The following is a 23,244-nucleotide window of genomic DNA, read 5'->3' on the forward strand; positions in this document are numbered from 1 at the left end:
GCTGCCATTTTACAGATGGAATAGAGCAAACTGACATGGAAGAGCTTCCCAAGATATACCCAAAATGTCAAAGCACCTGCAGCAATAATCTTAGACCAGACCTAGAGGAATTGAATATATGGCCACTTTTATCTTGCATTTTAAATTTCATAAGTTTTAAGGTCAGAAGGGACAAATCCTGTCAACTTGACCTCCTGTAATAGAGAGGTCTGGGAATTTCCTCCAGTGAGACTTGCAGTTTGCAGTTTAACTGAAAGAGCTTTTTGCAAGACAGCCAGTCTTAATTTGAAAACTTCACACAATAGAGAATCCAAAACACCTTTTAGTGTTTTGTTCCAACAACAAATTACTCTCCCTGTCAAGCATGAATAGTTTAAATTGTAGATTTATTTCTTCCTACAAAGCATATTTCAATAGCCTGACAGCTGGATTTCATCTGACCTAAAACCCAGATTACTTTATTTTGCCAGATGAGTCTTGCCTCTCCAGTGAGGCACTACAGTGTGATTCATTGCCTTTGAAATTTAGGTATGGATGATAAAAAAAAAAAAAAAAAAGAGGAAAAATGTTTGGATTTTTATGGGTCTGCCAGGTGAGTAACACCCAGCAGGTCTCTCAAGGCAGCTAAACTGAAAACAAGCAGAACCACAACTTGCAGCAATTTAGGGGTGTTTGCTGCCAGGGAAAACACCTTTCCTTCCCCACAGTTTAATAATATTTCTGGAGCTCTTGAAATCTGGTGTGTCAAAGTGTGCCCTCTTTGCATGGCGTGCACTGCCCTCCTTACATGGCTAGCAAAGACAGAATCATGCCTCCTGTGGACCAGACCCTTCTGGGGGCTGTGTTCTCCATAGCTCCCCATCCACTGATGGCAGGCAATGCCTGTCCCTTTTCTCATGTTGATAGATCTACTCAGCAGTGCTTGGTGCTTCTCCAACAGCAAAGCCAAAGCTTAACACAGTGGTTAAAACAGAAAATTTAACCTGAAACTGATATTTTATTGCCATTTTAATAAAGGCAATAACGCATCATTGACGCATGAGTAAGGCAGGGATATAGTAAAAGTTGATTACTGCATGCCAGTTAAAAGCAAGTAAGTAATGTAAAAACGAAAAAAAAACACAAACAAAGGGGACAAAACCAAACAAACCAGAATCCACACTACACCTTGGATCAAAAGTCTTATCTGCAGCCAGAACTTTCATGTATTGATCAAGATAGTTGAAGATACAAAGTGGTGGAAGAGTAGAAAAAGAGACAGTCCTGAAGGGAAATGAGAATTGAATTCTGCAGCTGTGTTAGTTGATCACAGCAATATACACAGCTGCTACATAGAGTTTGAGGGATAAATTTCCATGTTAGAAATTAAAAAAACAACATGCTGTCCGCACATAGAGTAAATCAAACAAACCTGGGAAATTTCTTTGGGAAAGAAATTTCAAATGGGAAAAGCCATTTGATTCCTAGCTGGTGAATTGTCGGAAACCACATTCATCCAGACCTCACCGAATTCTTCATATGGCATCATGTGGGAAGTGAGGAGTTATTTTAAGGCAGCACAATTAATACAGGAAAAATACAGCACTACACACAGCAGCCAAAGAGCAACAAGAATTTTATTTATAGGTAAGTTGCTTGTCTAATTCTGTGAGCATTGTGTTCAGGTCTGTTGTACTTTTCCTTGCCTGGCACAGCTACAGAAAAATAAAGTTGATTCATGTAATATGCGAGATGGAGTTGGACAGGAGATGAAGGCAGAGTAGGATTCTGCATTCAGAACTTTGTTAAGTGAAAGAAGAGTAAGGGAATTTAAATTGTACAAAGAATGAAGGACAAATACTTACCCAGTGGTTTTTTTGCTGTAAGAATAAGATGCCTGACAGCAGGACAATCTCATCCCCAGCCCATACCTTGGTCACTATATGGAGCACAGCTACTCCACATGCCTCAAAATCACACCCCGAAAGGGAAAGGCATAAAATACAAGTGGAGCATGTAGATGTACTGCCTGAAAGGGTTAATTCCCCTTTGCTCAGGCTGAAGAGGAAAAGGGCTTGAGGAAGCTATTGCTATAGATGACTTCCTTTCCATGGTGAAGTTTGCTGACAGCTACTTAAAAATACAAGCAACACTAGCATTTTTCAGTGTGGGTATTGACCTTTTATTTTTTTAAAAAGGAAAACAAAAAGAATACATCCTTTTACTGACTGGAAATGTGTACAAAGATACATTTTTAATGAATTCACACATTAAAGAAATAGGCTTTGAACAAGTTTCTCTAATGCATGGGACTTCCAAATTCTTTCACAACCAATAAAGCTTTTTTTCAAATACTTTGTAATAATATGGCATTGGGAGAGCCAGAGATCCCCTGAGATGCCAGTACTGCTAGTACAGGAGGTGCCTGACCTCAGTCCCTCAGCCATGAGTACCAGGGATATCCCACTTATTCTGCAAGGTAGAAAAGGAGGTGCTCTACAAACCCCAATTCCATAATCCAAGAGCATCCCAGCAAAACCCAAAATTATCTCAAAGCTGACAGAGAATCGGCAGTTCCCGTACATCTCTATATGAACTCATCCCAACCTTGGTATTTAGTAACAGCTTCAAGAAGTATATATATTTATATATAAATCTACTAAAACAACAAAAATAAACCCCCAACAACACCACTGTAAAATTTACGTGAACACACGCAACTTAAGCAACACTGTGTTTCCAATGGATCTTGGCTATTAGCTGCTTGCAGTTTATATACAAAGCTGATTAATTAGAAAAGCTGCTTCTGGGAGCCAAGCTTTTTGTCCAGATTAACCCTGGTTAAACTAAGGATTTCCTACATGTGATCCTCTATGAGATGGCAATACTAAAATTTTTTATTGTAACACCAGGATGTGCTTGTTTGTAAACATTTTGTCTTACTATTAAATGAAAATCCAATGCATTCTTACATTCTGCACTGACATTATGGATGAATATCTAGGAATTCATAAGAGATATGAAAGTTTGGCTAATAAAAATCCTCTAGACTAGTTAATTCCTGGTGTCAAGGCACTGACTTTAACTTTAGAGCAACATCAAGCAGAATTTGATCCACAGAATCACAGGCAAATTTCCTCCAGGATGTAGGAGGTTCCAATCTATGCCAGCAAAACAATTTAAGTTTTGCATGATCCCCATTCTACAGATTGGAACGCAGGTTTGAAGGGAAGCAGTTTGCCAAGGTTACAAGCAATGTCAGCAACACAGCTCAAAAGAGCTTCAAATTCCTGAACACCCAATTTGTGTTGGACAACAATGCCCACTTCTCTCCTGACTCCTACAGTCCTCAATCCCCTTCTATTAGGAAAAGATTACATGATACTGCATTTGGAGGAAGGCTTACAGGGAAATGTCAAAAGCAAATATGTCAGGGATATACAAAAAAACCAAAAAAATGCTAGACAGGTAAAAAACTCTTCCTGTTGTTCTTGAAGCTCTTCTTAACTTCTCCTTTTTGCCAGCTGCAGTCCTGAGTAATGAGTACCTATCAGATCTGGGTGGCAGCTTCCTCAGACCCTCTCCTTGTGCTTCACGTTGGCCAGCTTGACTGTTTCCTGCTCGGAGGCGGGGGGAGAAGGCTCGTCATGACATCCGATCGTCAGCTGATAGACAATCACTCCCGCAACTGCCCCAAGGAAAGGAGCCACAACTGGAACCCACCACCAGTGGGATGGCTTACCAACCCTGGAAAACAAACAGGAAATGCACAAGGTAAGGAGAGCAGCCTAAGCATTGGGATATTTGCTGGATCTGGAGCCTTGCAGGACCTGACCCTCTGCAGCCATCACCACCCACTTGCACAGGACAGCAGCACCTGCCGAGCTTCCAAGGCAAATGTTGCCACACACAAACACTTTAAATCCCAGTGACGAGCAATTCAGAATAACTACTTTCAGGACTTCCAAGACTGTCTCTCCACCAGGAAAGGAGAGAAGCATTTGTTGTGCCTACACTGGGCACCTTCAATTCTCTCCCACTGCTTGGAGGAAAGCAACCCTTGATAACAGGGCTCTCTTAAGTGTCTCCAAAAATAACAAACACTTCTCATTTTTTACCATTCAAAAATCATGATGTGCTCATGTTCAAGGTGCAAGTGAAATTCTCAGATTTCCTCTGAGATTTTTCTCTTTGACAGTAATGTCATTTGCTCTCACCACTGGAAGCTGCCCAGCTTCCACGATTTCTTAAGAAGCCGAAAAGCAGACAGCATCTTTTAGCAACATTTAGACAATCCAAAGATACCTTGCCAAGACTCTTTATAGTGCTGCCAAGACTCTTTGTAGTGCCAAAGCTACCATCTATTTGGATTCATAATTTATTCCCCCTTGATGATCAAGGTATTTGTCGTCAAGCACTTACCGGAACACTTCCATGCCCCAGCCAGCAATGGCTGTGAAGAGACGAGGCCCAAAGTCCCTGGCAGGGTTGACAGCATAGCCAGAGTTGAAGCCCATGGAGGTTCCAATAACAAGGACAACAAAACCAACTGTGAAGGCCTCCAGCCCGGTGGGGACGGGGTTGTTGTAGGGATCAACAATCGCCAAGACACAAACAATCAGGGAGGCAGTGCCAATGAACTGGAGAGGGATGGGGAAGGAAAACAAGAATTTAATCCAGATTAGTCTTCTAACCAAGTTATTTAACTCCTCTGGGATGTAATTCTCTTAAAAGGAAGAGGTGCACCAAGTCACCCCACAACACTATCAGACCACAGCTGCCATAGGAATAAAAGAGTGGAGCTCCTCTCTTGAGATTATGGCAACCCAGAACCTCAAGCAAACCTTTCTCCCTACCCCCAGAAGTGTTATGAATAGCTGTTTAGACAGCCAGAAAAGCTGGAAACATCTTCCTAAACCTCCTTTCCACATGACCTGGCTGGGTAGAAGCTGTCCCTTTTGTGGTTGATGGCAAGTTTAGAAGACAGTCACATTCAACAGCAACCACCACCCCATACCCAGCTGACCTCTGAATTGTGCCACAACCACAGTACCAGAGTGAGAGGGAGGAAGAGCTATCATTCCTCACACTATGGCTCTTCAGGGACTGTGACAAATTGCATTGTTTTCTCTGGTGTCCTGACCAGTGTTGTGACACTTGTTAATGCCTTGGCACAAGCCTTCTGGCTGTAAGGTCCTTTCTGGCCCTGCTCTTCCTATGGGCTAGTGTCAACTAGCCCATAGGAAGAGCAGGGCCAGAAAGAGATACCTGTGTCAACTCCAAAAAAACCTTTCTGGATACCTTATCTTTAAATTGCAATTCATTTTCTAACTAAAGGTGAGGCCCAGACCCACCCAAAAGATTCCTCTTCAAATGCACTTTCATCCTCCCAGCACCCTCTCACCTGGTCAAAGAAGCCATTCACAACATTCAGATGCTCAGATGGGTAGGTGGCAAAAATACCAGCAGTGGCATTCTGTCCTGTAACAGTGAGCCTGTTACTGTCAAAAGCCCAGATTGCATCTAGAGGTAGGGAAGGAGAAAAAAAAAATCATTTGCTGTAGAGCAAACACTTATTTGGAAAACTAATGGCATCATCCACCACAGCATTTTAACCAGTCAGGCTCAGAGGCAGATGGCATTAGTCCCTGTTCCTAACAATTATTTGCCAGACATCAAGAAAGAGTCAAGAAGCAAACACTAAGGTGACTCCAACTCTCTCCCAAAGGTAACCAAACACCTGTGGTATCAGTCTTGGTGTGAAAACATGACATAGTGATATGGATCAGCAAACAGGATTTGGGCTTTTTTTCACTTTTGTAAGTTACAACTCCCAAGGTTGTCTTTAGGGCCACCAGTGCCTTGCCTACCAGTGTGTAGAAGCTGGATAACTAACTTAGGTCAGTGTATCTTTCCTTCATGGTAAGTGGAAACAAAGCCAGACCTCTCTGAATGTAGCTTCTCCATGGGTTAGGTAGCTAAAACGGGGTTAAATCCCTTCTGAAGAGGAGGCCTCAACCCAGGAACTGGAAAGGTAATTGTGTGGAACTGTTGCCCTGATATTTACTGAGAGGAAGGAAGGTCTCCTTGCTTCTTACTAAAGTGAAAAGTAGTTCCAGCCAGTGCTGGGGTGGCAGCTTCCTCCTCCAGCTGCAAATAACAGTGATGCTGGAAATAACAGGTGCTCCACTCAGCTACAGGGAACATCACTCCTCTTGCCAGAAACAACTGGGAGGCAAAGTCTGATTCCAAATGTCACACTTGATATTGAGGAACAGCAAGGCCCAGCACAAAAATTCAGTTCTTGCCCACTGAAGGTCTCCCTATGATGATGAAAAGCACACAGGAGAAATAGAGGCATGAGGAATTGGATTTGTAAGGTGCTTTCCAAGGTATGGAATCACTCTGATAAAAGCAGCAAAATCTGCTAGAAGTCACATTATCTGGAAGTTAACACCAGACAATGCATTGAACGTCACAGTGAAGACTTCATTTTTTAAGCCAAGAATGAGAAAATGCTTCTGGAACAGTGAACAGATGTAAAACCTTCATCACAGCTAGTGCTGCACTGACTTTTCTGGAAGATCAGTAGATACAAAAGAGCCCTTCCAGAGGTCCAGTGTTCATTACTCAAGGACAAAAACTTGCACTTTGACAATGTTTGTTGGCCTTCAGATTGCTTTGAGGAGGCTTGACCCCATCATCATGAGAATGGGAAAGCCATTCCACAAACACAGTAAGGAGGTCTCTTGGAATACTGCACTGCAAGTCTGATACAAAAACTTCCCTCCCTGCAGTGAGTCACAGACACAGTTGTCTCACCTCAAAAAAGACACAGGGGTTTCCACACTTACCATAGTACAGCCCAAAGACAATGCCAGCTCCAAGGAAAGCCCCCAGGGTTTGTGCAAGGGCATAAATTGGCAGCTTGATCCAGGGCTCCCGGGCCAGTAGGCACATGGCAAAGGTGACAGCCGGGTTCAGGTGTCCACCTGCAGAGAGGTGGTTAGTGTACTTTAATGGGCACAATTAGGTCCCAGAGCTGTGTCAGGGGCACTAGCTTCCATGCCAGTGGCGCACAGGAAAAGTAGTAGGAAAACCTGAACAACAACCGACACAGGTGAAACTTGTGGAGCTGTCCATGTGGAGCCAGACGTACCTGAGACCTGTCCTGCAATCAAAATGCCGAGCGTCACAGCGAAGCCGAAGGCCAGGTTGACAGTCAGGAAACCTCCATGGGTCCCTCTGCTGAGAATGATCTGTGCAACAGAGCCACAGCCAAAGAGCTAGGAGGAGAAAAAGAGATTGAAATTACCCTCTCGAGGAGAAAAAGAGATTGAAATTACCCTCTCTGTTTCACAGCAGGGCCAGCTGCTGACCAATGCTTGCAATTGGTCTCCTTACACCTTCATGGGACATCATAGTCCCACTCATGACTCAAAGCCTTCACAGCTTCTATCTTTGGTCAAAGTATCTATGTATTATCTCTAGAGATGGGAAGGAAGAAAAAAGGGCATAGACAAATCTATCTCCTGGCAGGATGGACTGAAAACAGGGCAAAAATTAAAAGCAAGATGTATCTACAGGAGTCTGTAACTCTTTGTTCAAGCATCTAAGATGCTAGGTGAGAAGGAAGAGCCAGACATCATCCTGGTCTGAGATATTCACAGTACAACTATGCTGATGAGGGATCTGGGTACCATTGTGTTAAAAAGACTAATAATTGTTTGACACAGTAGCACATAGATTGGTAGGCAACAATTCTGTAAATGCCTGGAAGTACAGTTGTGACTGAAGAAGGCCACATTCAGTCTGACATTCATGGAGTTCTCTTTCCAGATTCCATCAAGAAAAGTCCATATTCAAGAGAGGCCACCAACACGTCCAGTCTTTGTCTTCTGTCCAAGATCAGGAGTGCAGCAAACCAAACACTCTGTCAGACAAAAGTTATTTATTTTGGATGATAAAACTGTTTTCTAGTAGCTAAGGAAGGTCTTGCTTAAAGATATTCATTCCAACTTCTCTTCCCAACTGCACCTAAAAGCCCTCATTCCTATGCTCACCCTCACAACTCAAATCAGTTTCCCTCAGTAATTCGGTCCCTCAGTCATCCAGCTGCAGGCTTTCTGTCTTGGCAAGTCTTTCCACTATGCAACATGTAATTTAAAGAGCTCTAAACCTGATCATCTGTATGCTTCTATCTCCCACTGGCTCCACCTGAACTGACCCTTGGTGTATTATCACTTGGAATTACCACATTAGCAGGTACTGAGAGGATGCCTAAACTAGGACAGAGATTACAGCCTGCTCATGAGATGCTCAAATCTAGGGATCAAGGCTTGACTTATTTCTTCTGACCACATATCCACAACTACGCCCCCACAAAGACTTTCTACTTCCGTAACTCCATCATCCCAGAATTACTCAACTGCCACAGAGGTGGTATCGACTCCTACAGGATAAGCCACTAAACAGGCACCAAGGTGGCCAGGTTTGCTGTTGTCTATTCTTCAGCCAACACTGGTCATGCCCATTGAGCAACACACAATCCAAATCAGAGGCAAAGACAAAACAAATGTAACTCACCCCCTCCCGTACTCTTGACAACTGAAGAATTGCTAACAAAGCAAAAGGTGCACTCAGCTTGCTTGGAAAGGAGCAGCCAGGTAGGCTGCAGGCTGATTCATGAGGTGGACACTGTAAATAAGTGCCTCATGACAAGGAACCAGGTGCCCAACACAAGGGCCTTGTGTAAAAGGAATAAAGGAACCTGCTGAAGTCGTTGGTGAGGGAGGGATAGCCAGCACTGCTCTCTGCTGGGTGCAGTCAGAACAGCCCCTACAATGTCCTTACCCAGCTGGGAAACCATGGCAGAGGAGACTCCAAGACAAAGGCAGAAGGGATTTGTTTATTGGCAGCAAACAGAAATAGCTATGCCCAAACCACCAAGGGATGCACAGCTCCAACTGAGCAAATAATTACAGGCTAAAAGCCAGGGTGAATCCTGTTTCTCCCTTTCCCCAAACAAGCCCCACCAAGCTTTGGAGAGATTTCAGAGAGTACGTGGCCATGGTGTTTGCCTCTCAAAGGCCACACAGCACATTATTCTGACCGGGCAGGGGACAAGCCCACAAAGCCTGTTTGGAGGAGTTTACCCCCGGTGATCCATGGTGATGAAGGTATTTGTGTTATTCACTCTGTAAGAGCTGGCAGTCCTGCAGGTGGCTGGTGCATGGTTATGCACATACCTTTTGGCTGCAGAAACCAAGGAGTAAAATTTTCCCACCTCCACCTCCCTGATCACCCGCAAAGGTCTTCCCTGGAGCTGGAGGAATGCCAGGTCTGCCCTTTCTCAAGAGGTTATCTCAGGAGGTCATTCCCCATCCTCCTCTCCTCCATCCTACACCTGGCAGTAGTTCTCCAGCTTTTCCTCAGAAGGGAGTCTATGGGCCATGCAAAAACACCCCGGAGCCACTCCACAGGACCTTTACAGCTGTTTATCAGATGAGCCATGGGCATTATTTGGCTTAATTCAGCGTAACAGTAGAAAACTTAACCCTCAGCAGATAAAAAGAGTGCAGTGGTACTTAGGGACAGGTTTGAACTTTGATATACATGTGTTCAATTCCATCCTGCACCAGTGGAGTCCACTAAACACACAAACACAGTGTCATGCATGACATCCCTCCATGGCATTTGACTTTAAGGAATCAGTTCAAGTCATGCTCACCCAGACTTTTGTGGCAAGTACCTTGACACTACAGAGTTTTGTTGTGGTAGTAGCTAATACAATTTTTAATCACACCACTTTCACTTCTGCTCTTTGCTAGTTTTCCTTCCAATTCCTTTTCCCAGATCAGATGAGACCAGAGAATCTCAGCTTTCATTTTATAGGTTTTTTTTGTCCACTGCTCACAGAGAGCTCTTCAGGAGCATCCAGCTTGGGTTGAACGGCAAGGAAGGTCAAATAAAAGCAATTCAACATTTTTCCCGGTCTTTTTAGTTCATGAAATGTATGTGAGACTTCTTAGCAAATATTTTATCTCTGTAGTCAGGGACAGTGGTGCACACCTAAGGGGAGATCACACCCCATTCTTTTGATTTTAATAACCTGCCTCCCACAGCATTTTGTTCTGTGGTTTTGTTTTTCATTTGCATTTGTTGGATTTTTGTTTTGCTTTTTCATTTGTTTGGCTTTGGTTTTGTGGGGGGAGGTGTATTTTAGTTCTGGTTTTGTGTAAAAAAAACACTTCTGGAAGAATGTCCAGCCAACAGAAACCCAAGTTAGCACCTCCCGTGACAGTAGGTGCAGCAGTCGACTGTTACACACCCACAATACTAGTCAAGTCCAAAAGTGGTTTTAAAGTGCTCATAAAACACTTGCAATAAAGCATCACTCCGATGTGTTAAACCTGCTCTCCAATGAATTGGAGTCAATGCAGCCATTAACCAGGTTAATGGAAGCCTGCTCCCTAATTCCATCTTACTGACTCCAGCAAATCTAACAGGGAGGCTTCCTACCGCTCATGGGGTGATTCAGCTTCTTGCACTGTGAAAAAGGGCTAAATCCTTGCTCTGCAGAAATGGGCTCAGGAGTGGCAGTGCTGCCAGACTCCAGAGGGGAAAAGAACACCCCTGAACAAAGGAGGCACCAGCCAGAAGCAGGAGCAAATAATGGGAAAAGGTAGCACATTGCAGGGGATACCTCACGCTCGGGAAACCGTGAGCTCCCTGTGTCCAGGGCATGTTTGGAGACTGAGCAGCTGGCTTTGTCCCTCAAGATAAAAACATCCTGTCTCAATCACTCAAGATAAAAACATCCCATCTCAATGTCTGAACACATGGAAGCCCTGTAGCCAGTAGGGGCTGGTAGGAAAGAGTCATGGAGGTTAAAAAGTCACAATAGTTTATGCAGAAACAAGGCTAGTGAAGGCAGTCTATTTAGGCAGACCTTGAGGAAAACTGATTCATATGTGAGCTTCACACATGGTGCTCAGAACTCCCCTGCACAAGAGCCAGGTTTCTTTCCTTTCTTGTCCCCTCCTTTCTTTGCCAGCGCTTTTTTACACCTTAATGTGCAACACAAAAGGCCTGGGAGCATTTGCTCTTCTACTTCAGACAGGTCTCTAAATGTAGGTGGGAAAGCTTTGCTGGCATAGACCAGGAGGAGTGCAATTACCTGAATTACAGCTCTTCTGCCAGCAAATAAAGCAGGGATTAGGCAAGAAGCCTACTGTAAATCTACCCTAATCACCCTGGTGGATGGGAAAGACTGGTCAGCCCTTGATGTTCTCTGGTTAATGGGGAAGATGCCAGAAGATGCAGTCAGACCATGAGTATGCTTTGAAGGAGGAAACCCAGAGATACTGACGGATGATTTTAAGTTTTGAACACACAGAGGATACCACTCTTCATAGGGAGAAGGCAGGGAGCAAGAGCAGCATGCAGAGATCTTGAACTCCGCAGCTCACACGGCAGGATAGCCTCCACCAGACAGAAAGACAATGCAAGGAGCACTATCCTTCATGCTTTTCCTCAAAGCATCTCTCAAACAACCAGGCTGGTCATCATTCTCAATTTGCAAAGCCAGGAGAAACCTCAGACCCCAGAGCCCAGTTTCTTGTCCAGCACAGATGGAGGCAGCCTGTTCAGAAGCAGCCCTGCAGGAAGGGCAGCAGCAGATGGTCTGTTATGTTACAGCTCTTGGTGCACCACCCACTGAACCAGAGCCAAGCCAGGGCTGCAGGGCCGGAGAGATGAGAGACTCTAAGCAAAACTGCACCCCACATACATCACATGCTATAAAAAACATTGGACAAAGCTGGAGACATGAGCCTCCCTCAGCTCAAGAAACCTGAGTGACCTTCAGCAGAGGAGTTGGGCATTAGGGATGAAATTCACTGGTTTAGCTTGTTCACCCATGCACAGAAGGAAAAGCATTTGTTCTGATGTCCCCTACAAGAGGTTTCAGCCACTAGAAAGACCAGTGCGTCTGGTGGGGGCTTGGTCACAAGGTTGGGCACTCCTGGGGAAAAGATGCCTTCCCACCAAGGGAAAGTCTCAGTGCCCAAACTGTCCTGTTTGTAGGAAGGAGAAATGTCCTGCTTCTGGAGAGAGACAGCAAGAAGGGACAGTTTTGGACAGTCAGTGAAGAGCTTCAATCCCTTCTGTGGAAGGGCTGAGGGAAAGCAGCAGCACTGCCACTGCCCGTGTCCGCACACCCAGCAGCACAGGGCCCACCAGGTCCTCCTTTGCAAGGAAGAATCAGCAGCACTCAATTTGCTTACAGCAAGGATTTCCACTCCCTTTTATAGCCTAGCAAAGCATTAACCAAGAAAAGAACTTTAATTTTTTTTTTAATTACATTTTCCAGATGTGACAAGCTGGGTTTAAGCAAACCAACCCAAATAAACAGCAACTGTGGGAACCACTGTGCTGTCCCAGACAGTTGTGGGATGAGCAGCAGCTTTGAAGTTGCCAGCACCTCAGTGAGGCTCCCGTCGCTGTGGTCATCTCACGAGGTGAAGCTCCCCTTGCTTTAGTCATCCAAACCACTTAGCCATTTTTGTTTCTGTGGTCATACCCCAAAAAGCTACCACCTAGCCACAAAGTCAAGGCAGCAACAATTGAAAAGCAATTAGGAGCTGTTTTGTTCTTTCTTTGTGCCTCTACAGCAGTGATTCACAGTGAGTCCCACTCGGAAATCAGTCATAATCAGCACATTACTTCTCCTGCAAATGTAAAGGACAAACAGAGCCAGCTTTGGTATTTACAGCCAGCAGAGCAAGGCAAACAGACCGAGCCTTAAGAGAGGCACGGAGACCCACCATGGAAATCTGGCTTTAGTGGGTTGCTACAGTAATAACACAAACAGCAGGGGACTGGGAAAATGCTTTTGGTGTTTGTAGTGCTTAACGATTGCCAGCAAGCGGTGCTTCCAACACAGGTATAAAGCTCAAGCTTAAAGTGCTACTCAGAGAGTGAATTTTGAAGAGGGGAAATGCCAATTTAAGTATCAAAGGAGATGTATGTAGAATCAGCATTACTATTTTTGCAACAATAGAGACACCACCCACAAATTAAATAAAAGTTATGCAAGGTGCTCCTCACAGCAAAAGTGGCTTGGAAGTAGACAGCAACTTGCCCTGGCATTCTTCAGGGCTTGGCTGCCTTAGCTGGATTGTTTTTCTTATCTTAAAAGAAAGAGGCACTATTCAAACAGTCCTTTCCAGCTCAAACCATTCGATGATTCTACCTTCACCATCTCTTTTAAAAAATGAGAAAAATAAAATAAGCACTAGGTTAATTCTTACAGGCAGCAACACTATGTAGGGATCTTCAGTCTAGGTTTTGTCTAGAAGAGTTTAAAAGAGCTGCAGTCATTATGCGAGTGGAAGGGAGGAGGGAAGAAGCTGAAGCAGTGCCAATATCCACAGTGGGACAAGTTTTACATTACACAGTGAAATTTTTAAAGTAAGCTGCAAAGTTTAAGCCATCTCCCTCCTTGGGGCTCAGGAAGTTGATTTCAGTGTGAACATCATCTAACCTTAAATCCATTCCTGATAGTATTTTATTCAAACATATTTGTGTTTAGTCAACTCCATCTACCATGAAGAAAATTTTCATGGTTTCAGGTCTTTCTTCAGGCATTTTACTGTGAAGCCCAAAACAGATATTTACTGGGGTACAATCCCTCTAAATGCACACACACAGCTCAACCTGCTGGCAGGGTGGACAGCAGGGACTTTTGCAAGCTACAAAATGACAATTCCTGTCTTGGGAGAAAATCCAACTCAAACAATTGTCCAGGCCAACTGAAAGGGGAAGGAATTCACCTTCAAGACCCTTTCTATTCCATGTAGGTGATACAATAAAACTATTAAAAGGAATCAGGGTGGAAATAAAGAAAAAACTGCAAGTTTCCCTTTGCTAAGACAAATAGGCTGAGACAGCACAAAGTTGGAAAGGGATTGACTAGCTTGGATATTGCAAGCTTGTAGTCCTGGAACCCACTTTCCTCTGGTGCAGCCTGTTTTGGACTTCTGACCATGCAAGAGCATTCAGTGAGTTTGGGACTTTTCCTTTTCTCTCACATGGTCACAGAAAGCCCTCAGCGCTCTGTCCACTGCAGAGCTGCAGCAGGAGATCCTGAGTGAGTTTGACTCCTACAGAATGGAGTTACGGAGTTGAGTGTGCCTCTAAAACCAGTTCAGGAGCTCCTGAACACGGTGAAGGCTCAGCCTGTAAGCTTAGACACACACACACTGCAACAGAGCAGGTTTGATGCTCCTGAGGACAAGGTGTGTGCTGCCCACTTCTGCCAATGCAGTGTCCAGCGTGGCTGGTGGGTGCCCATTGCCCCTGCCATTTTGGAGGCTGCTTATGATTTTGGACCAAACCCTTGCTCAAGCTCTGAGCAGATCCCAATGCCTCTCTGCCTGGAGAGGCAAGGTGTAAGGAAATGTAGTCTCTCTTGTGCCAGCTATTATGGACAGAGGATGGACTAATGGGGTTTGGATCATGAGCCCTTCTGAAAGCTCAGATCCAAATGGCCAAAGGCTTGTCTTGTTTCTCAGCAATATTAGGTTTGCTATCAGGAGGCATTAGTCCACTACAAGACTTACCTTGTTTCAATCCTGAGACCAACAGCAGCAACATCAGTGATTAATAGACAGCAATCTTCTAACTGTTAATCACTTTCCTATCACCTTCTACCCACCTTAATTCCAAACAACCCTTCCTGGAAAAATCAACAGGACTTGTTTGCAAATCACCAAAGCTGGGTCACTCTGACAATAAAAGCATTGCACCATACAAAGCTACTTTCTTTTACACAGTCTTAGCAGAGTCCCCTAAGCTGCCATAGAAGAATTTCAAAAAGCTCTCTTCATCAACAACAAAAAAAAAAATCTTATTTATGAGAGCATATAATTGTGTCAGTCTTTTTCTGTTGTTCCCCAAGGGCTTCATCAAGTCTTCCTCTGCCTTCAACTCTTCCAACCCTTAGATTTCTCTCCAAGCAGTTCAGCCACCAGTTACAAACAGGTGTAAACCCACAGTCACTCCACTGAAACCTTCAGGATTGCTCTGGATTTACACCACCTCAGAGGAACCTGTACCTGCAGATATTCACTGTGTGAACTCCAACTCATTTCTGCCTGAGTATATCTGCATCAAACCTGTGGCCAACTGGGCAGTCCTGCATTTTCAGATGCAGGTGCTCTAAGCCAGATATCCCTGCCACCGTTTGTCTACACCAACATTTACTCCACACAGCTCACGCACAACTCACCTAGCTGTCCATATATGCCTATAATTCTAAAGCAAATTGCAGCCGCTCAAAACATTTGCAACTCCAGGCATTAGACACGCATTTTTCCCGTTTTATGCCTTATATTCCACCAATTTGCAAACTGAGCACTAGAACAGGCAGAAGAGTTTTATCTCCATTGGCCACTGAAAGGCACAGTGGCTGATAGCAACACCAGGTCCCAGCAGGAGCTGCCATGGTATCGTGCAGCCCCACTGACAAGCCCCTGGGGAATCAGCGGCTGACAGCAAAAGGACACTGCAACAGCTAAAACTCTGGCTACTTCTTCATGATGGGATGCATGGGGAAAGTTAAGTGAAAAGAAACAAAAATGCCTTTCACTTCCTCGGGTGATAACAGTTGCAGTGTTTCAGAGCCAAGAAAATATCCTAAGGCGGACAGAAAGGAAGTTTTGCATGATCTCTAGCAAAACACTTGCTGCTTACACAGAGCTGTTTTGCTCCCTGCACTTCACAGATACACAGAAGCTTCCACACACCCAACAAACTCTTCAGAGCCCACATTTTGTAAGAAACCCCAGCGTCCACCCTTAAGCAATACGCATGAATTTTTTCCCTGCGCACAGGGACTGTCCTCCAGACCCCTTACAGCAGGTTGCACCAGAGCTGGGCTCATTCCCAATGCAAACCCTGGCAGCAACGCAGCCCCTTCACCAGGACAGCTTCCCCCAGTCCCACAGGTCAGAGAGCATCCCACACTACAGCCCCCGCTCACCACCAGGATCAGCGTCCCCAAGCACTCAGCCAGCGCTTGCCGCACTAATTTGTTTCTGATCCTCAGGTGCTCCTCAATGGTAGCAAGAATGTCCTTTTGCCTCCCCATCGCAGCAGAGGTGCTTCTCAGGTGGTGTCAGGGGAACAGCAGCAGCTGACAAAGCCTCAGCAAAGTTTCCTCTCCAGCACAGCTGCCTTTGCTTATAAATAAGTTCATCGAGGCCTGACACACCTCCTGGGTAACCACACCCCTTCCACCCGCTCTTCAAACCCAACTTTTTTTTCCTGCTTTTCAGCACGGGACAGCGTGGGTGGTTTTTTTCATTTTCCTTATTGCTTGCATAGGTGAGCAAAATATTCAGGAGCTTCATAGGAAGAAGGAATTAAATGCGTCCTGCTGAAGCCACTGCTGTTTTCACCACCAGCTAAAATGCAGGGCCATATCTGCCGCTCTCCAGCTTCACTTAAATGTATAGACTGAGCAGTGCCTTACCCATTTGTGTGAGCGTGGTACCCTGCATTCAGATTTCCTTCCCTCCTAAGCTGTTGCAGAGTGGTAAAGTGAAGTGTGCTCCTGTGCTGATTCAGAGCCTGCAGGTGCTTTGACAGAAAAATTGGGAAGCAGAAGGGTTTTAACCCCTACAACTAAGTCTGAGGCTCTCCTGAGCTCCAGCACTTACCCAGCTGAAGCTGGTACTGTGAACAAGACCAAGCCTCTTTCCATGGAATTCTACATTTGGGTCCAAATTCTTTTGTGTCATTACAACTTATCTCACCCTCCCAGAGCTTTGGGAGAGCCCTGGCAGCCCAATCCCTCTGAAAGCTGTAAAGGAAAGACACGAGGCTCCCAGTGCAGAGGCAGCTCCCATCACAGAACCACAGACTTACTGAGCCACACAGGAAACAGCCCTTGCTGCCTTTTCATTGTCAGTAACATCCTGTAACACTCTAGGATTATTCCACAAGATGGCCTGGATGAAAGCAGTCCCAGTCTGTACCATCGGAGGTGAGGACTGCTAACAGGACATGTGCAGCTCATGGCATCTGGTTTTTGTTAAGTGAGTAGTAAAAATTCCCTGGGCTCCTTGACTCACCAGGCCTTGATGCAGAGCTGCAGGGCTGAATTTGCAGGACTAAATGGGACCCCCTTGATTTGTTCCCCCGCCTTCTCTGCAGAGCCACAGATGCCCAGCTTTTCCTCTTCCCCTATTTAACCATCAACTTTCCTGTGGAAAAACCAAAGCTTTTTAGTACAGTGGTGAATGGGCCTTTATTTTGTACAGAAACTGCAGCCAACACGAGAAGCAGTCAGGAATGTGGCTAAGAAAGCAATAATGTGTGAGGAATCAAATACAGGGAAACACTCAAGTCCAAACATAATTACAGAGGCAGGAAACTTTCCTCGTTATTTTGTGCTCAAGCCCAGTCTGGGGCTGCCAGCATCAATGGGGTCCTCTGAACCACAGTGAGTGCTCCACCAGCCCTGTGCTTGCTTGCTGCAGCTGGAATTTGCAAATGAAGGCTCAAGACACCCATTTTCAGCCTTCTCTCCATATCTCTCCCCTCATCATCTTGCAGTGCATCTCCAGAGCCGTGGAGGCTCCTCAATTCCTCCTGCATTCCTTTCTCCTTTATAGTCTGCCCTGTCCTTTTATCCTTATGCTTTATCAAAGAAATCACAGCCAGAAATTAAACTGTGTGTTGAGTTTTTACCCTTTTGGCACTCCCCAAGCTAAAACACATGGCCACCAGTGTGTAGATGCTGTGTTCTGTGGTGCAGTTTTATTGAGATTTATTTAGGCTACTTCCTGTTCTTTCCCTGGTGGTGAGGACAGGTCCATCAGACCAGAGAGAGAAAGGTGAGGAGCAAAAAGCATGGGAGGTTGTGATGGTTTCCAAGCAGGTAGGAACATTTCTTCTGTCTCCAGCATTTGTGGCCCTCTGTTTCAAGTTGAGGATACAGACATTTCCTCACAAATAGGGGAGGGAGGGGAGATGTTCAGGTTCCAAAGCCTATGGTGTGTCTTGGTTTTGGCTGTAATAATTAATTTCCTTCTCACTAGTGACTTAGATTCAGTTGAGAAAATGCTGATAGCACACTGACGTTCCAGCTGTTGCTCAGCAGTGTTTACCCCAACTCAAGCACTGCTCAGTTTCCCAGGCTCTGCCGGGGAGCACAAGAAACCAGGAGGGGGCATGGCCAGGAGAGCTGATCCAAACTACCCAGAGGGATATTCCATGCCATAGAACACCATGCCCAGTGCACAAACTGGGGGAGAATTGGCTGATCACTGCTGGGAAACAGGCTGGGCGTCTCTCAGTGGGTGGTGAACAATGATAGTGTTTATCACATCCCTTTCTTGGGTTTTATTGTCTGTCTTTCTCTTCTTCATTGTCATTGTTATAACTAGTAGCAGTGTATTTTATTTTGTTTTAATTATTATACCATTCTTATCCCAGCCCACAAGTATTACATTCTTTTGCCATTGCCTTCCCCGCTGGGAGTGGGCAGGAGGCAGTGCATGGTACTTCGTCTCTGGGGTTTTTTGATCATGACATGGTAAAAGATGGTGATAAGAGCAGCATCAAAGCTGGTGCTTGGAGAAGTCTAGACACAGGCCAGCCTGAGGAGCCGGGGTGGAGTGGGTGCTCTGACACCAGCTCCGTGCCTGACTCACTGCCTGACCCCAAGCAAATCCTTCACCTTTCCACACCCCAGCTTTTCCGTCAGTAAATTGGAGAGTGATATCAGATTCCCTTCTCGGGGCGTTGTGAGGGTGAATCACTGCAGCCCAAGATCCAGTGACTTAAAATGAGCAATAGGGAGTTATGCAATTGCTTTCCCAAGGGGCAGTGGTGTTATTATCTAGGAAGAAGCTTGGAGAAAGGACTGTGATGCAACGCCAGAAGAAGCGGGACATCCTTTCAGAAGCAATAACTGATCAAAGTGTGGGCAAGGCCTGAAAGGCCACACTGCTGGAGCTTCTCTGTGCCAATACAGGAATTGCTGTGCTACACCAGTCTGCTGCACTTAGGGGCACATAATCTAAACAGAGATCATTTAAAGATGTCCGTGAGCAGCAATAGATTCCCAAGAAAGCCCATCTCCTACAATAACTGGTGGTCAGGGTACTTGTACCCATCCTGGTGGTTAGAATAAATCCATGGGATGATAAAAATAAACAAGGTAGGATGTAGCAGTAAAGAATAATGAGACAAGACCTCAGGGCTGCTTATCTCTCCTAGAGTTGGGTGGACATGGAAAGACATCCATGCCTTTAGGATTGCCTTGCATGGACATCCAAAGAACATCTTTCACAGCACAAAGCCTCAAAGAAGGGAAATTTACAAAACTGTTACAAAAACCTCATGATGGTGACTTGACTTCCTGGTGGTTTTGCCAGAGCTATTGAAGTACAAGCAAGGGATTTCTCTTGTCCATCACAGTGTGATTAAAATATCAGGTATTAAGGTACCTAGAATGAACTATGCCTGTCAATCTGTACAGTGTCAAAAATCAAGGCAGTGTAACACTCCAGTTTATGGAATCTGCTCGTTACCCAGAGGAAACTGCAAGAGAAGAGAAAACTCAACTCAGCGGGAAGTCAGAGACAACGTTGTTACATTGTGCTCCTGCCATAAATCTCAAACTTTTCTTCTAGTGTCTTTTGGGACCAACAAATACAGCTATACCTTGGAATTATCCAGGATTTGAACCTATGCCTTTTGACCCTGTCCAACAGAGCACATCTCTGTGACGTCTGTCACTTTCTTATTCCCTTCCTTTCTCTCCAGCAGAACCTTGCAATGTGCCACAATAAACTCACTGTGTGCTCAGGCTGTTATTTCTAGACAAGATCCAAAACTAACACCCAGGTTCCAAGTGTGCTGTTTGTGTTGCAGCCTTGCTGCTTGGCTCGGTCCCCCATCACTGCATGCCAGGGGAAAGATACAGGTGAAATTATGAGAGAAGAACCAGTTCCTGGCTGCTCCCATTCAGCTGTTTTCCTAATGGCTATAGTGGTGCAAAATAAATTCAGGCTCGTAAACTTCTTGGCTTCTGCAGAATCCTGAATCACTCCCCAGCAATTTTTCCCATTAAAATCCAAGTTTAACAAAGTAGAAAGACTTTTTCTTAAGTGAATGGATAAACCCGGGCTGGTGGGTTCCACAGCTTGTCCAAGCCAAGTTTATTCACTCATCCCAGGATGGATGGTGCAATCCAATAGGGAGAAATGCGTGAATCACCCAAATCTGTGATGAGTCACCCATTGCACCGATGGCAGGGTCACCTGGTGCAAAAGCCGCTATGCCAAGAGAGGTCACTGTGTCAAGGCATGGCAGGATTCAGCCTTGTGAAATCTCCCTTTGGAAGACACCTCTAGCCATCTCCTTCCCATGATCTACTTGACAGAGCAGTATGGTGACATGTTCATTAGATTTCATTAAAAATAAAAATTATAGCTTGCCTGGCAAGGCAGGGTAGGAAGTGGGTGGGTAGGAAGTTTATAAGCTTTCTAAACCATTCTAGCTGGAGGGTTAAGCACAGCGATTTCAACATCCTGCCTTGACTCTCCAGATTTGCAGAGGCAGGTGTTTGTTTCATGTCTGGGTCTGCTTTGCCCTCCAAACTGAGTTAGAAAAATGAAGAAATTCCTCCAGGAAAGAGTGATAACCCACACAGCTGAGTACTTCTTACGATATCTGGTTTTGGAGAAACTTAAGGTGAAATTGCAATCCTAACTTAGGTTTCTGGGACATTAAAGAGTGGCCTGGAACCCTGCAAACTGGATTTGGACTTGAATTACAATATAGTAATAGGAATAATATTTTAGATTTCATTAAAATAGCTCTTTATGAAGCCCACTGATTGGGACCAAGTGAAGGAAAGGGTGCCCTGAGTCTATGCCTAATGTAATTCAGAAGTATCTCATAGGGATGGATCCCTCAGAGCTATACTGGGCATGGACCTGCAACCTGTGCTCCTGGCGGTTCCTTGTCATGTCTAGTTTCCCCCTCAGCCCAAAGCTTGTCCTAATTTACAGGAATAAACAATGTATATCACATATAATTCCTGTAGAGACACCATTTTCCACTCTCAGTGGTGGCCTGCCAGAATAACTACTCCACACTGGAAAAGCATCAATTGCTCCAGAAGAAAGCTTTTTAATAACACATCTGAAGGGAAAGCAATTACAAACAGCTCTCCTGAAACAGGGTTTTGGCAGGGGCTTCTCTCATAAACTGCTCTGTGTAGACAGCTGTTCTTCTGAGAGCTGCAGAGCCAGTCCTGCCTTGGAGACACTGCTGCTGTTGTGCACCACAGCAGGAGAGTTCAAAGACTGTGAAGGCAGAAGACACAGAAATGGTGTGAAGCTCCACCAGCCTGAAGTGTGAGTCAGGAGCAATGACAAGAACTTTCCCTACCAGGTGAGAACATGTCCCAGAATGGAAAGTGTGCCTGCTTTCCAACCTAACCACAGCTAGAGGTGCTCCTCAGCACAGAAATAATCGCCTTAAGAGCAAAAGAACCCACCTAGATGTAATTTTAGATGTGTATTCCATGAGATCACTTTAGGAGTGTCCCTTTGTTGGGCTACAAAGGAAGACTGAAGCAATTATCCCAGGTGGAGACAGCTACATGTAACTGGTGTACCCACCCAGTCTATAAGGGGCTGCAGATCTGCGAGATGCAAAGACATTTCTACCACAGGTGAGGTGAGGTGAGATATTTGCAAAAGGAGCAGGGAAACTGTAAAACTGTCCCACAATTCGCAGCAGGGTCTCCCTCTGCAATGCCACTTAAATTCCAGATCACCTTTGCTCAAGAAAGGTGAATTAAATGTATAAAAGGTGCAAAGGAATGTCAGAACAACAAATGTGTAAATGGAGTCCTACCAGTCCAGTGTGGGCCAAAAGTGCTCAAATAGGGTAATGCAGTGAACCCAAGAACAAGCTGGGACATAATGCTGTCAGTAGGTACCTTAGGAAGAAAAAGAAGTGTTTGTGTTGGCACAAGTGCAACTAGGCATGAACCAGCTGTTGACAATGTTAGGCTAAAGCGTAAGAAACCATGGGAGCATAGATATTCAGTATTTTCCAGTTCAAGTAACAGGTTTCTCCTTTCCAGGAGATGCAAAGGCAGAAAGTATCAGAAGGTTAAACTGGAAAGGAGGTGTGGCATCCCTCTTTTTCCCTAGTTTCTGTACCCTGACCTAATTCTGTACCCCCAAATCTCACTTGCAGGAAGGCTTCCTTCTAACTTTTACCCTCAGAGAAGAGAACCGGGTTCCTGAACGGTAAAAACACTTTGGAGCAAACTCTATGTCCTGCTTCTTGTGTCTTCAGGGCTGTTGGAGGACTGTAACTACCAGTTCACCTGGACGCTCCCTAAATCCACCTCTGCAAAAGCAAAGTGAGCTTGTCTACACTTGCAGAGTCTGCTGTCCTCTTTGGGACACTCATTCCTCCTGCTGATTTTAAATCAGCCTGAATCCTGGGGAAATTTCCATACTGACCTATTTTTTTTTTCCTCCTGGGTAGTTTAAGTATTAAACATCATCCTTTAGCAAATAAGCATTAAGGAACTGCATTGTAATGGGCATTTCTGAGATTCCATAATGAAACAGGGATTTGGCATGGACAAGCCACCTGAGACGAGTGCCTGCGGCCGTGCAGATAACAGGGCTGTAAACAGAAGGGCTGGGCTGTGCACTGGATGCAACACCCACAGGAGACTCAGAGAGGCACCCACCTCCTGATCCACCAGAAAAGCCCCTCTCCCAAAGACAGGGATAATGTCCTCTGCCTGACAGACATCAGCAGGTCTGGGACATGAACTGGTTTGAGGCAAGAGCTTTTAATCTGGTTCTGGAGTCTTCAAGGAAGTCTTGATCTCATGGGAGGAGAAAAGCAAAGAACTTGAAAGCCACTGTGGTAGGAGCCACTCTCTTTTCCTCACTCCCCAAGCAAGAAGTTACAATGGTTGACAAAACCTGTGGCTGACCTGGAATGTCCCAAGAGTAAAGAGCCAACATTTCCTTATGAAGATGTCCTGACCTCTTTTTCTTGGCCTGCCCAGAAGGCCTTAATGTGGGGATTTACACACAGAAATCCCCAACGAGGGTCAGCAAAAGCAGATTCCAAATTGGGATCCAGGAGATACTCAGAATTTCAGTCCTAAGCTAGGAGCACTGAAACAGGGCTAATCTTGTGCCTGGG

General features: G+C 45.1%; 1 protein-coding gene across 1 annotated transcript; it reads right to left on the bottom strand.

Annotated features, from left to right (window-relative positions):
• Nucleotides 1-2,137: 2,137 nt before the first annotated feature.
• LOC102063137 (aquaporin-3) lies at nucleotides 2,138-16,158 on the bottom strand. The gene is made up of 6 exons (XM_005489657.3): nucleotides 16,025-16,158; nucleotides 7,139-7,265; nucleotides 6,834-6,971; nucleotides 5,384-5,502; nucleotides 4,402-4,619; nucleotides 2,138-3,726 (listed from the first exon to the last, which is right to left on the bottom strand). The coding sequence occupies exons 1-6, from the start codon at nucleotides 16,130-16,132 to the stop codon at nucleotides 3,552-3,554; spliced, it is 885 nt and encodes a 294-aa protein (XP_005489714.1). The 5' UTR covers nucleotides 16,133-16,158; the 3' UTR covers nucleotides 2,138-3,551.
• Nucleotides 16,159-23,244: the final 7,086 nt, after the last annotated feature.

This window comes from Zonotrichia albicollis, chromosome Z, assembly GCF_047830755.1.
Source record: "Zonotrichia albicollis isolate bZonAlb1 chromosome Z, bZonAlb1.hap1, whole genome shotgun sequence".
Classification (NCBI taxonomy): Eukaryota; Metazoa; Chordata; class Aves; order Passeriformes; family Passerellidae; genus Zonotrichia; species Zonotrichia albicollis.